General features: G+C 44.4%; 1 protein-coding gene across 4 annotated transcripts in view; it reads left to right on the top strand.

The window, feature by feature from the left end:
• Positions 1–15,852, top strand: part of PATJ (PATJ crumbs cell polarity complex component) — a 288,430-nt gene that overhangs the window by 109,760 nt on the left and 162,818 nt on the right. For all 4 annotated transcript variants that reach the window (XM_029618990.1, XM_029618989.1, XM_029618987.1 and 1 more), the window contains 3 exons: positions 4,826–5,215; positions 7,067–7,175; positions 11,702–11,858. In XM_029618990.1, coding sequence (XP_029474850.1) covers positions 4,826–5,215; positions 7,067–7,175; positions 11,702–11,858 — 656 coding nt within the window. The remainder of the gene's footprint in view (positions 1–4,825; positions 5,216–7,066; positions 7,176–11,701; positions 11,859–15,852) is intronic.

Raw genomic sequence — 15,852 nt, 5'->3', positions numbered from 1 at the left:
CCAAGATATTGATGCATCCCTTTCACATTGTTTTATTTGCAAGAGGGAAACTTCAGAATACATAGTTCACGGGTGGTGCCTATAAACATAAAAATCTCCTGGCTTTGTGCTGTGGTTCTTGCTCCAGTCAGAGTATTAATATGGTATGAGATTTTTTTTTAAGCATGGTTTAGCAAAATTATATTACTTGTGAGTAGTAGTAGGAGGATGGATCTTTCTTATGGTATTGCTTCTCAGAACCCTATATTTATGCTATTCTACCTCTTAAAAAAATAGATATATGTATCTTCGAGGCAGTTTCCTGCTATATTTGTGTTATATTGGCTATGTTATTGTTAAAACTTTTGTTCGATGTAAACCGAGTTGATTTGATCTGCATCAAGAAATTCGGTATAGAAAAACCTTAAATAAATAAATAAATAAATAAATATTACATTTATACCCCAGCTTATCAATCCCAACGAATTGCCCATAGCAGCTTTTAACAAATGCATAAAATACAATTTATAAGCAATACACAATTCAATCAAGCACAAATCATAAAATTTATAAAGCAGTTCTTGGCAGGCTTTGAAACTCAGCCTAATGATGTCAGCTTTCAGAAAAATGAAAAATTGTTTAGTATATAGTTTGCTAGCATATATCATAGTAATATCTACTGATGATAGGGATGCGCATTCAGTGGCCATTCATTTCCTGTTATGCGTGTTCCTCACAGACGTATAGTACATGCATAGAAGCACACGTCATTCTAGTACGCACGTAATGGGAAATGAATGCAGCGAATGGCCGCTGAATGCACATCCCTAGTGGATGATGGCAAAAAAAGGGGCCACTTGTCCTATCCAGTCTGCCCAGTTATTCCTGGCCATTCTGCTAAGTATATACCTCAGTTGCAAGACAGTTTTTTGGCATCCCCCTCTGTCCCCCATCATCTTTGGTGGACGAGCATATCAGATCCCCTGTTTACTTCCCATCCAGCACCACTCCCTTCCGTGTCGAACTACAAAGCTGTGTGGATAATCTTAAGTCGCTACCAACACTAGTGTGTGGCTGTTGCCCGAACAGCTGGCCTGCTAGGTTCCTGTGGCCTTTACAGATGGTTTGCTGCAACCACCAACCTGAAATTGATTCACAGCCACTGTCTTAGCAGCGAGTCTAGTTTAAGAAGTATGTTCTGGTGTTAACATCTCGTGATTGAGTATTCCAGTTTATTCCTGTAACAAAATGCCCGTTCCATCCCTGGAATTATGGCATCTGACCACTGGAGGGCACACTGAGAGAAAGGAAGAAGGGAACCTGCTTGGAGACTGGGGCTTCTGAGAAATGTAGCTCGGCGAGATACATGCGTGAAAAAAAACAAACAAACAAGCCCTTTCTTAACACAGAAACAGGCAGAGCTTAGGAGACTGTCCTGGAGGCAGCCTAAGGGTCCAAGGTCCACCAGGATATTAGGGGTAGGGTGGCCTACTAGCCAGTATTCGGCCAGCCCGGTCATTTATCTGGTCAGGCTGGTCCGGTTTCCAGCACAAGTTCATAAGCTAGTTTTGAACCCCCGTCCCTGTTCCCCGGCTGCGTTAAAGAGCACACGGCTGGACTGCGGCAGCTCGGCAGAAGGAACCGAGAGCCGAATGTTCTTTGCAGTTCCCCCCCAGCTCCCGGCGCTGCTCTCTGTTGCACCTGGACAGAAGATAGCAAAGCCGCTCTCTGCAGCGACCCCTCTCCCCTCCTGCGGCCCAAGCACTCTTTGTCCCCCCCCCCCCCCCCCCCCCGGATTCCCTGCTGTAGATAGAGGGGGGAGAGAGCCACCAGGCAGGTGGAAGATGTGGGAGGAGAGAATGGATGCTGAGGGGCAGTGGAAGAAGCCGTGAGATGCCTGGGGACAGTGCAAATTGGGGGGAGGGGATACAGAACAAAAGTTACTACGTGGCTTAATTGTATACGTTTATTCATAGAATAAGCGGATTAAAAAAATACCCCTGTCAAAAACTTTGTCTCCTCTGCTGACATGACCTGAAAACTCAGGTCTGGATCGGACAGAAAACTAAAAAGTGAACTTGCATGCTTGTATGTGTGGAATATGTGAGTCCTCCCCCAGATACCCCTGTCAGGACCTGCGTGCACCCCCTGGCATGGTAAAAGTTAGTTTGGATCCAATGCAGAACAAAAACATTTCTAAGGTGGGCACAACAGTTGCACGCATGAACTCATGGACTGCAACCAGTGTCCGACTCCTCTTGCGCCCACCGAGATGCCCTGAAAATCCAGTGTCAAAGATAGGACACCAACACCCGGCTTTACAACTAAACAGAGATAACAGCAACACCGTCCCGTTCCATACGATCACATGTTTTTCCCACATTAGCTTTGTGCTGTGTAGCGAGGACACAACTAGAGCCGTGTTTTTCGTGGTCACTGTGAAGGACAAGCGGAACAGATGTTCACGGTTCTTCTGCATTACAGGTTATTGGGGTCATGCCCTTTTTATGAATTTTTTTTTTAAATCAGTTTTCTAGTGCTCTTTTTTAGCTGTTGCTCCCCCCCCCCTTTTTTTTTCTTCCTGTTGGTCTTTGCCGATTCCCCCTCCCCAGATGGCATGCCTAGACAGTTCAAGGGACCCTTACCAGCCTGAGGGCTGGGGAGAAACTTCGGTGCCCTCCTCACCTTGAGCATCAGGACTTGCATGCTCAGACCTGGGATGGGAGGATTCAAACTCCGGTCTCCTCCCTGCCATAAAATATCTTTACAGCCTGAAACACAGGGCTGGCCTGTGGTTACTTTTTATTTTTGTGACCTCTATCCTTTTTTGTTTTTGTGGGTTTTTTTTTAAAAAGATTTTTCTTTACGTGCACGTCATCCTTGCAGCTATAGGGAGAGATGGAAATGAATAGTTAACTTCTCTGCCGGTCGCGCTTCTCCCTCAAATAACGTAAAAAATGCAATGCTGGGTCAGACCAAGGTCCGCCCAGCCCAGCATCCGATCTCCAACAGCGGCCAATCCAGGCCACTTGTAGCTGGCAGGCCCCCCAAAAAGTAGACCTATCTCTTGTTACTCGCTCCCCGGGATAGCAATAGCTTTCTCTGGTCTACCTGGCTAATAATGTTTTGTGGACTTTTTCTCCGTAAAACTTGGCTGGACCTCTTTTAAACCCCCTGCTGTGCTCGTCGCCTTGACCACGTCCTCTGGCGACATCTTCTGTAATTTTCTTCCTCCGGCAGGGCTCTGAAAACGAAGCCATTTCTAATTAAATGAAATACGGGTGCGACGGGACTTAGCACGGTGTTGCAGAGATCATCCTAAAAGAGAGAATTTTCAAATAGCCTTAGTAACGTCAAAATCTGCTGGGACCTCGGACCGTGTGGCTAATTTTCAAAGGGGACCTATGCGGGTGGTTTCCGCTTGAACATTGCTTGTAAGAGTCCAGAGCCTCTGTGGGCTTGCACCTGCTCTGTGTGCTGGCAAAGTTTTCACGCAGGACACTGCATGGAGATTTGGAAATCAGACCTGCATGTGCTGTTCGACCGGCACACCCTCTCCCCGGCCCCCGGGACAGCTTTCAGAGAGGCCAGTTTACCAGGGTAAATTTTGCTACAATTTACCCAGGTGAGGGACTTTGAAAATGGTCCTTTAAAACAAAGCGCTGCTTAGACGTTGCCTGTCTGTGGTTATAAAGTAGTATTTTTTAAACATGGTTATTTTTATTCATAATCTGAAGACAGCGCAAGAAACTGTGATTTCCCTCCTTGGTTCCTAATTGGCCCTAACATGGTCTTAAACCCCTGGAGCTAAAGTCTGATAGGGTCCTAGAGAGATCAAAGGATAACCAGCATTGCCACACCTGGAGCAGAGAGCGGGTGGCCTAGGGATTAGAGTAAAGGATTGGGAACAATCCTTTACTTTAATTGTGGATACCCTCCTATATATCAGAATCTCCTATATATCAGAATTCTCCTATATATCAGAATTCTGATATATAGGAGGGTATATGGATACCCTCCTATATATCAGAATCTCCCCCGCCCCCCCCCCCTGTTTAGATAACCTCATTCACGTATCCCACTTTGCTAATTTCTGCTTGTATAATCTAATCTGTTATTTGTATGTTCTTAATGTTCCTTATGTAATTATGCAATAATTGTAAAGCCTGTTGCTAAGTTCTGTTCTATGTAAACCGACGAGATGTTCCCAACGTTTGTCGGTATATAAAAGTTATTAAATAAATAAATAAATAAATAAATAAAACAAGGAGACCTGGGTTCAAATCCTGCTTCTTCCACTGACATTCATTTAGACCGTTGGCGAGTCTTGTTTTGTATCCCGTTGCTCCAGGTACATGCCTAGCTTGGAAGCCCTTTGGAGAAGGGAACTTGTACCTGCTTGGGATTCATTATAATGCACCCTATTTTAGGACACTATATAAATAGTGAAAAAGGGTTTTTTTTGCCTCCTCTGGCTGTGTAACACTACTCTCTATTTATTTTTATTTATTATTTTTTTATATACTGACATTCATCTCAATTGAGATATCACACCAGTTTACATTCAGGTACTGTAGGTATTTCCCTATCCTCAGAGGGCTTACAATCTAAGTTTTTGTACCTGAGGCAATGGAGGGTAAAGTGACCTGCCCAAGGTCACAAGGAGCGACAGCAGGACTTGAACCCTGGTCTCCTGGTTCATAGTCCACTGCTCTAACCACTAGGCTATTCCTCCTCCTTAGTGCTATGTACCGACACCTATGCCTTTCGGCACAGACCATGTTCAAATCTGAAGTATATCGTGGAGGATAAAGTACATAATGTTGTGTGTATTGTTTTTGTATAGGAATTTGTAGACCGCGCATATTTTAAAGAAGAACTCGTTGATGAGCTGCTGCTGCGGGAGATGGGCGGACCGTTCAATCAGCACAGCGGTAAAACTGCCAGCACCAAGGAATTGTGGGAAATGCAGGAATTTTTGAAGCCCAACTTAGAAGATATTGGAGGGGAGAGGGAAATGTTTGTCGATGAAGACTACGAAGCAGACCCAGATCTCTTCCAGGACGGCGGCAGATATGTTGTACAGCTGAAGGGCACGTCGCCGGCTGCAGGCGAGAAGCTGAAGCACACGGCAGCGGGGAGCGAGGAAACCGAGCTGGACGAGCCGGCGGAATCCAGGCCCGTGATGAGCGGAAACATTGATCGAAAGTCAAAGTACACTTGTGAGAGAGAACTGGTAAGGGTTCGTACCACAACAAACTCCCATCGTAGGGTTTGACTGCGGTATAAAAGGGCAACAAATAAGGGAAGAAGTAGGTTGGGCCAACAAAATTCGCTTATAAAACGTTCCCAGAAATGTAAAAAGAATCTTGTTCAGATCAAAGCGTGCTCTGGGATCCAGTGCCCTAGGTTTAATTTTAAAATATTCTGCCAGGCTTCATCACCTTCTCTTTGAGACAGCAAGACTGTCACCACATAAAGCCCAGGCCCTCGCCAGGAGGGGGATTAAGTTGATGTCCACCCTCTCGTGCTACAAGGCACAATCACCAGGGAAGGTACTTACCCACAAAAATGTATAGAGAGGTCATTTTTTTTTTCTGTAAAACCCACTGCTTCCCATTGTAGTAGGAAAGAGATATATTTTATGACCCCAGCTTTGCTGTTGGTGACTGGTGGCATCACCCTAGGCAAATGTTACCTTTTTTCTCACCAGTGTACCTTAGGAAAATCGTAAGGCACGGCATATTCCCGTTGCAGTGTACTTTGTTGATATGGTTTCTGGCTAGGAACTTCCCTCTTGCCATGAATCAAACCTGCATACTCCTCAGCCAGGCTGATTTAGCCCATCCTAATGTTTGTATTAACATGAAAGGAAGCTTAAACCCTATAACAGCTCACCCATAATACTCCAGAAACTATTGAACAAATGTAAACAAACGGTGGTGAAACATATTTCTTAGAATCATATCAGGGAAAAGTTGCTGGAAAAACGATTTCAACATTTCTTTTCCTAATACCTGCTGTCATAGAAACTCAAAATAATGCAAAAGATAAGGATCATAAGGCCCGTCTAGTCTGGCCAAATGTGTTCCTGTTGCAATGCCGTAGACCCATTTGATTTCAGGCTTGCCTTTCTCTTCTTTGCAGCTAAGGATCCTCTGTGCTTATTCCATGCTTTCTTGCACTTTGTTACTATTTATTGCCTCTGATTCTCATTTCTTATTTTATAAATTTTTCTGCCAAAAAATAGCTTGTTTTCCCCCTTTAAAAAAAAGTCTATTTTTGGTTAAAGGTCAGAGGTTGTTGCATTTTTAACTCATTGTAGCCACTGCACCCTGGAGAATTATGCAGCAAGTTATTACCCTAACTGGGATATACCTTGGCAGAGGATTTTGTCACTTCAGGAAAGTAATTTATTGAAACCAGTGTGTCCCAGTCTCCTGGAGGCACACCTCGCCAGTCAGGTTTTCAGGATATCCACAATGCATATGCATGAGATAGATTTGCATACAGTGGAGAACCAGTGTTTGCAAATCTATGGTAATCATATTCATTATGGCAATCGTGAAAACTTGACTGGCTGTGTGTCTAGGAGAGGGCAGGGACGCACTGATTTAAATTGAGAACTAAGTAGTTTTGGCTAAATTAATTTATTTTTATGTAACCATGAGTTTGATTTTTTTTGGTGCATTATTTTTCTTTTGCTGGTGCAGAATTCCCTGAGGTGTATCCAGCCAAAAGGTCTATTGAGCCTTTGAATTCCTCTCACTGCCTGCCAGTACCTTCTGCAGTTCTACTTTAAAGCACCATTAGGTGTGGGAACAGCCATGCTTGTACCATCATATTATAGCGATTAGCGTGTTTTATCTTTTTATAAAGTGTAAAAAAAAAAAATAAATTTACTTTGTTCATTGCATTTTATCCTGCAAAAGTGTTCCCATTGCACCTTTTATCCCAAGCCTGTGAGCAAGAAAAATTGCAAGATGTATTATACAATCAGCGCCTGCTTTTGAGCACTAAACAGATGCTAATGTCATATGCAATAACCATAGCAGAGACATTTTCCCATATCTTTTTTTATTTTTAGTTTGAAGAGTCGTCTGATGCAAGGTCACCTTTCTCCGCAACCTCTAGTGAACCCGTTGACCGCATAGAGGACCTCTGTGGTGTTGGAACGCACGTCTCCATTGTGACAGGCAAGTCTGTTACTGGTTTGCACGGTCTTGTGTTTTTTTTACGCTGAGACTCGACGGGATTGATTTTTGTTTTCTAAAAGCCGAGTGACAATTTTCACTTAAATGTTTCCGAAACCATAGCAGTGGAAAAAACGGTCCGGTGGTCCGCTGCCAAACGGACCTCACGTCACCCTAAACTGTTTGGCGAAAATCTTTCCTTGCTGTTCAAGCACGGTTCCCCCAGTGCAGTCTCGACTTCGGCCCGCTCCAGCAGAACTGGAAGTTTGATTGTCAGAGCACAGACCTGTGGCCACCAGTTCAAGTGTCTCGTGGCTGGTTAGCCCTTAACCTGAACCAAGCCATTTAAACCTTCATTGTACATTGAACCTCTATTACTAGGACTGGGAAAAAGTCACAAAATAGAATGGAAATTAGTGTGGTTATCATTTTTTCCCTGGTTTATGTACAAAATATTTTTGTTATATGCTCATTTTTGTTAAATTTCCTATGTTGGTGTAACGAATGAACTTTAATATGTTAGGACAGCCGTTGGCCATATTAGTACAGCCATACATTTTACTTGCAAGCTAATTCAAATTTGCCACAAGCAGGAGAATAGTAGAAGAGTAAAAAACTACTTGGATATTTATTCTATCAAATGGTCTTTTTTTTTTTCTTCTTTTTGAACATTTCGCAGTTTCTGTAAAATCATAGAACTCTAGAAAAGGGCCAACAGGGCCCAGTCTGCTGTTTCCTCCTCTTCATCATACCCAAGAATATCAGTTTTTTGTTTTTTTTTTTATGTGAGCGGGAGGCAGAGCTACTGCAAAAGGATGCAATGGATCTGAAATACTTCGCACAGCTCTTAAGTCCCGACAGGCAGGGATACAAAACCAAAGGTCTTTAAGCTTTGGTCAGCTCTGTGAGATACTTTGGGAGCCGCAGCAAATATAGGCATGACCTCGAGCTAACAAAACCAGTGTTATCGGTGGAGTGGCATAATTTGACATTACAGAAGATTGTGAGATGACAGTAGTAGTAAAAATGCTGCCCAGTTTGACATTATGTATTGCTTTCTAAAAGTCGCACTTGAATCTTGCAAGCTAGTAAAGGTGAAAGATTCTGCTTGATTCCCTTTTCCTGTGCCATGGGTGTATGAAGCTGTATTAATAAAGCGCACACCCTAGGCAGGAGAAAATATCCAGTCCAGAACTGCAGATACACGCCAGGAGCTCTCTGCTTCCTTCCTGGTGGTATTTTGGATCCCCTGTGGAGCCTGTGCTCCTGGAGCCACTCCGTTCAGGTTTGACTGGGGTTAAAGTGGAGCAGGAGGCATTAGTGGCTGGAAGAGATCCCTGAACTAACAGTGCAGCTGGCTTTTGATTATTTATTCCTTCCACAGAACATATAGAGCCAGATTTTCGTATCTATGCCCGATTTTATAACATGCGCGAACAGCCGCGCGCATGTTATAAAATCTGGGGTCGGCGTGCGCAAGATGGCTTTTCCAGTTACCTCCGAGGCCGCTACAATATTCCGCCCCCCCCTTCCCCATCTAACCCGCCCTCCAGCCCTACCTAAATCCCCTCCCCCACCTTTATTTTTTTATTTACGTCTGCCTCCTGTAGATTGCGTGTGCCAGCGCATGATCCCCCAGCACGGCCGCTGTGCCGGAGGCCTCAGTCCCGCCCCTGCCCTGCCTACTCCCCGCCCCTTTTTTTCAAGCCCCTGGATAGGCTCGGCGTGCGCAGGAGCGGGTTTTGGGGGTTATACGCGTAATATAAGCGTGTAACCCTTTGAAAATCTGCCCCATATAACACAGGGCTGTAACTTAGCGATGCACACCTGCAGGCAACATTTCGTATTGGCTCACTTTTGGATCAGCTAGATGGATCTGCTTCTTTCGATATAGATTTGTAGGAAATAGACATTTGGAGGTTTTGTGTTAAATGAGCCTCAGCTTTTTTTGTGGAGGGGGATTGTAAGCTGACAGCTCTATACTGATTAACCTGGGGACAGGACCTGTGCTAGATTTTTGCTGCCCTGTGCGAACAATTATTATACTGCTCGCTTCCCCCCCCCCCCCCCCCCACCTGCCGTTCATTCATTCTCTGTCCCAGGTCCACCCAAAAAATGCCCAGCTCCCTTCAGTGATACAAACTTTAAAAATCTCACACACACACACACACACACACATGCTCTCACTGCTGACTCTCCAATCATACAGGCTCTCACTCCCACACACAGTCTCTCAACTCACTCTCACACACACTACAGGGCCTCAGCCTCTCTCTGACTTCTTGGCCGCCTCTTCGCAGGTCGCCGCGGGATGGGCTCCGCAGCAGCCTTGATCTTCTCGGGCCGCCATCAGGTGGGATCCACAGTGGCTCCTGCCACGTTTGTTACTGCTCCTCTGCATGCGGTCGATGCTCCTCCTTCCATCCGCGCAGCTCCGTCAATGCTTTTCTTCCGGGGTCGAGCAGGCAGGAAGGAAGAGGGGCACCTGGACGTGAATTTTTTTTTCTTCAGGCCGTGGTGGGATGAGCTGCACCACGGCCCTGCCGAGCAAAGTGACGCGCCCTCCCCGCCCCCTCCCCCCCCCCCCCCCCCCCCCCCAGTACAAAACCGCTTCCTGCTTTTTCTGCCGCCGGTGGGACCCGATCCACCGGCGGCAGAAAAAGTGAAAATCTTCCATCGCCGGAGGGATGGGGGTCCACCGGCGGTAACACAGGTCTCTCCCTGCTCCCGGTGCCGCCCCGTGCAATTGCACAGTTTGCATTACCCGCTGGCGGCGGGCCTGCCTGGGGAGCAGCAAAGTGCCCAGTTAAGTCTCCTGCCGAATATACATGGCTAAAGTTACCTAAGTATCCTTTCCACTAACTGATTTATTGAATATTGTTAAAAAAACCCAAAAAAAACCACAAACAAAACAAAAACAACCCTAAAACAAATAAATCGGCAGCAGAGCAGCAGCTGATCTCCCTCCTCCCTCAATATTGTAACAAACAGTAGCACGGGCCGTGCAGCCCCACCTCCCCATCCCTCAAGACGCTGTCAAGAAGAAACTGCACTGCCCAGCGAGCACCAACCCCTCCCCCCCCTTCCCCACGTCACAAATCTTTATTTCTCCACCCCCAAACTTTGAAAAGTCTCCCCCGGGGGAGGAAAGGCTCTTAACTCATCCTGCCCCGCCTCAGCTGTCAGCCCAAGCACAGTTACCCGTCAGTGGCTGTCAGATGGGGCACTAAGCAGAGCAGGAGGGGGAAAGAGCCTCTTTAAATTCTGTCCCGTACAGGGGGGGTTTGGGGGTGGGGGATAGGGATGTAGGGGAGGGAAGGATCGGGTAGCTGGGCTGTGTGACTTTTTATTATTATTATTATTATTATTATTTTTTTTTTTTAACAATATCTTGGGGGATGGGAGGGGTTGTGCTGCTCAGCCCATGCTGCTTTTCTTCTTATCATAGTGGGTGAGAGGAAGGGGGGAGATGGGGGCCACTGCTGGGCTCCCACATATATTTATATATATATATATATATATATATATATATATATATTTATATTTATGTTAATGTTATGCGGTTAACTTTAGGACAGTAGTTTTTTCCTGACAGCTGGATAACTTTATCCAGCTATCACTGATATTCAGCTCTAGCTGTATAAACATAAGTTGTGCCACCTGAAACACCCTTCCGCCCCCCTCCCCCAATCCACTGCCTCTTTCTTATCCGGCCGAGTTTTAGTGGGGTAATATTAACTTCCCAAGCTAAAATGCATGCATTCGGCGGGGTGGGAAATTCAAGACTCAGGGAGGTTTGTCCAGCTCACTCCCGAAGAGGTCCTTTGGAACAGGGACCTCTGTGTTTTCAGGCAGGCATCGCACTTGCTCGTAAGCGGCACAGAGTTAGTCTCGTGGGCCATGCTGCTGGCGAGCAAGAGGGCTCCACAAGGCCAAGACGGATTTCAAACCTTGAATCGTTTTAGTTTGGTGGAGTTTTCTAAGCTAAACACTGTCAGTACCCTCCTTTAGCGAAGACCGTTGGATATTTAATTTCATGTTTCTGGGGGTTCCTTTTTCTATTTTTTTTTTTTTTTTTTAGCATGCACCAGGACCGTGACTGCACTTGCATTTCACTTCTGGGCTTCGCACGAATTCTCAAAATGAAGGTTGCTCTCATGCTCTGACTTTGAAAGCTGCTGCGGTTGCAAAGTAACCATGGATATGGCACCCGTTTTTTCTGTGGGTTAACTTTTGCCATGGAAAGTTAACGCTCGCAGAGTGGGAAATGCCGTTCACTTGTGGTGTTTTCCGATTCCGTCCACCCCCCCCAAGGAGCACCACCTCCCGGATGCGGCTAAAAGTAGGTTGCTTCCCAGTGAGGTCTGGATATCAGAAAAGGCATACACATCCTAACAATGCTATTCTCCAGAGCGCCACAGAAAATGAATTGTAACCAAAAGAAGCTGAAGGGTTGGTAGGGTGTCCATGGACGTTAGGCACATAACGATAAGTTTCTCTTCACTTTTCTCGTCATATGTACTGTTCAGGCATTGAGAGCGAGCTGAAAGGCCCTGGCTTGATTTTTGACCCCGATGCGGCTGCTGAACGAGACACAGACCACGAGGAAGAAAACTATTATGTTTCCAGGAGCGAGGAATCTGCAAAAGCCACGTCCTCTGTCCAGCCCCGAGCCATTTTATCTAGGTAGGCTTCACGTTCCTCTGCTATTTTCTTTTTCAGAGCAGGTAGATCTATTGTATACCTGTGCTTTGTGTGCATCTCAAAACACCTTATGAACACAAATGTATTGGCTTCTCAGGCAGCACAATTTTCAATTCTATGGGAATAGTTGCTATCACACATTATGCTGACAGTGTTAATCTAAATTGTTACAGTTATTGTTAGCACCCATTTTCAGTAAGGAAAATTGATGCAAGAGGAGTTGGGCCAGCTTGGAGAAGATCACAGAGAACTGGTGCCAAAGCTGGGGTTAGAAACTACAAAAACCTTTCCTACGTCCCAGCCCTTCCTCTAACCTCCTCCTCTCTCTGCCCTCCCCTCCATCCCACACTATTGCTGCCTTTTTATTTGTTCTGGGATTATTTTATTGTTCAGTTTTACCTCATATTGGTTTTTATTTATTGATTATTATATAATATATTTTATTTTTGTGTTTTATTGTATATTTTTTATGTATTTTGGATTGGGTTTTGCACATCACGTGGCGCAGTGGAGAGGGGATTAAAAAATTGCAGTGAATAAAATACATTTTGTAAACTGGATAAAATTAGAATTGCTAGCACAGAGTTGGCAAATGTTTATATTACATTATGTTTAGAGCATAGAAATAGTTTAAGATAATTTATTCTGAGCACTTTTATGTGATCTTTGATATGACTGAGATAAAATATAATATCAGCAGCTTTAATTGGAATTACATGCCTTTTGAAAATCAAGATTGATCACATTAGACTTTTCAGGAGAGGGTAGAATCAGCATGGTGGCTGAGAGCAGACTCTCTTCCTAGTGTTGTGGTGAATTTAGAGATCCCTTGCAATGGTGAAGAGGAAAGGAAAGCATAAGATTCTCATGGGGGATCCTTGACCAGTCACTTAGTCTGACAGTTTTGCTGTGTCAGGGATTTAGCATCTAACAAAAGGCGTCTTTTTTTTTTTGTGAGGCGTAACCAGTGGTTAACCTCTCTAAGCTTGATGTCTCCTTCCCCTCGTCCCACCCCCTCCCCTGCCAGTTTGACTCTAGCAGTGGGGAATTTACTTCTGGGAAAATCCCTGCAATGGGCTCTTATGCTGGGGAGAATGGCAAAGGAAGTAGGGAGGCATCAGAAATGCCAGGGACTGCAGTTGTGCATGGATTAGTGGGGTGGGGAAACCTTCCTGGTGAGGAATCATTTCCTGAACATACCCAGATCAGTCCAGAAAAGTGTGTTGTGTATCCCTACCAGCAGGTGGAGTCAGAGAACACTTAGAACTTTGGGCACTGCTACATAATGAGAGGGCCACCTGCAGTCCCTCAGTATTTTTCTGACTCCAGCAGGTGGTAGGGTGCATCTCCTGCAGTCTTAATTTTTTTCAGGGTAGTTAGGAAATGTTTTATTTTTCCTTCTCTTTTGCTTCCTGAGGTGTTGGGCACCTTCTTGGAAGCCGGGCATCCGGGTGAGGAATCATTTCTAGTGCTACTGAAGTTCTGTACCTTCCCTTTTTTGGAGGGGTCCCTTTGCCAAAAGTGGAGCCCACCCCTCTGGCTGGGATACTGGTTAAGACTTGTTGGAGCCACGTTGGGTTGACCGAAGAACATCACCTTGGAGGATATATGGCAGATAGAGACAGAACTGAGAGAACTCTTCAGGATTCCATTTCTCAATTGTGTACATTTATCTCTGAAGATAAACCTAAGCTACAAGATCTTGATGTTAAACTGGGAGATCTGCAGGGGAAGGCAGCTACTATCTGGGGTCAGATCTCTGGCTTGCAAGCCTTCGACTTGGCGTTTATTAAAGGTACAGTGGCATTGCATAGTAGATTAAAGTCTCTGGAGAGTTCATCCAACGATAGGAACTTGAGACTGTTGAACTTTCCCCATAGGAAATCGTGAACAAATACATGTGGGAGTTTTTAAAGATTCCCTGAGAACCACTCCATTGATCTCCAAGCTGTTCTACATCCCCACTTTTAGAAGTGATGTCAATGTGAAAAAGGAAGTTTGAATATGGCAACAACAGCCATCTGAGTGTGTTGCAATACAGCCCATAGTTTTTGCATAAAACATAATTCAAATCACACAATCAATAATCTGTAGCTTAAATAAAAACAAACATAAAACAAGTAAAATCAAATACCATAAAATAATCACAATAAAATGAAACAGAACTTAAGAGCAAAACTTAAATGCCCATATCTGATGTCACGGAGCCAAAAATACAGCTCATGACTTGCCCGGCTTTGGTTGCCACCCATACTATAAGATCAGGGGGACAGGCGATATGATCAGACTTTTTATCCTCTCTGCTTATCAAACATGGAATTGTTAGATTTACTTAGATGTAGAAGAGGGACTGAACCTCCTGTTTCATCTCTATTTTTGTTGAAGTCCTTCGTCAGGTAGATGAATGTTTGTTGCCATGGTACACTTGTAAGGGTTAGCTTATAAGTAATGCTTTCCAGCTGGTCTCTGTGGGTGAGCTGAGATACAGCTGCCTTTAACTCTGTCTTATATGCAGGCGAGTCATTTTCTTTGTGGATGGCATAGTTGGCTACTGTCCCTCAGCACATCCTGTATGACTGATGGAAAAGAAAGTACCATAATGCTTCCAGCTAATAAGTCACTTGCTGAATGAGATATGAGCCTGTAATGTCCTGTACAATGGAAACTCTTTCCTAGTGCAATACTTTGTATCTGCAGACCTGCAACTTCCGCAGGCTTTCTGAAAATTGTCCCTACATGTTTAGCGGGTGCTGTGAGAGATGGGTTTTTTTTAGTCACACAATAAAGCTAATATAACAGTTACCATGCAACCAATATACAACAGCGATGCAGAAAAAGAATACAGATTGTGCATAGTTGGTTTCACAACCGCTAGCTAGGCAGAGATGTTTCTGATCATATAAGAAAGTCATTCAACACTGTCTAGGAGCCTAGAACCAACTAACATTTATTTGCAGTCCTTTTCCCCCAAAGTTCATTCAATGACTACACTATGCAGTGGGTCATTTCCCACCAAGTGAATCCCCTTTGGCCATATTGAGGGTCCTGTCGGTGAAGGAGGGGACAATGAGATTCTGGGGACTCCACTTCTTCACAAATGTGTAAACGTCTGAAGGGTGGGCAGGCAGTCCCCATGGAGATCCAATGACCTGATGATGTCTCATCCAGCCAGAAGTGAAATACTCTTGCCACTGGAGTCTGAGACCCAGCTGATGTCCCATAGGCCATCGTTTACCTGCCTCTGTGCTAAGTAGTATGACGCATTCTTTCAAACATTCAAGAAAACTTTGTCACCTGGCGTGAACACTTCCGTGAAAAGTCCATGTGACTATAAACTACTTTTCCAAGTGTTTGCTTCATGATAGCACTAGAGAGACAGTCAGAACTGCAAATGATAGCTGATCTGCTCTCCGTACGTGATATGATTTGCTTACTAATAGACAATTTCAGATGAAAGGCTTATAGCCCTTTGGTCCGTCGTTAACCAGTCTGTACATCCTGTGTTTCCATTTGCTAACAGGAATGTCTTTTTCCAACTTTTGGAGCAGCGTACTGACCTTGCACTAAGTGCATCTTCAAATATTTTATTTTATTTATTTATTTAAGGTTTTTTTATACCGGCATTCATGAAAAATTCACATCATGTCAGTTTACATAAAAAACAGGGGTGCGATGAATACAACAACGAACATAAATAAACGTGATGAAGAGATGCAGTTACAATTAACAAGGGCTATTGAACTGGGGTGGAGGAATTAAAGAGAGATAGAAGAAGTTAATTATATACAAATATACAATATATACAGCTACTGCATATATTGTAAATATCTTATATTAAAATATCTTATCGCAAACAACAAACATCTGTGATGATGTGTCCTCTCAAATTAATTTTAAAAAGTTCACCTGTGGCCTATCCAAAATGACCCCAAATTATGCAAGATTTGTGGTTTCTATGTGCCTGAGCATGTAATTG

This window comes from Rhinatrema bivittatum, chromosome 10, assembly GCF_901001135.1.
Source record: "Rhinatrema bivittatum chromosome 10, aRhiBiv1.1, whole genome shotgun sequence".
NCBI classification, from domain to species: Eukaryota; Metazoa; Chordata; class Amphibia; order Gymnophiona; family Rhinatrematidae; genus Rhinatrema; species Rhinatrema bivittatum.
The sequence above is the reverse complement of the archived record's forward strand: the minus strand, read 5'-3'. Positions and strand labels throughout refer to the sequence as shown.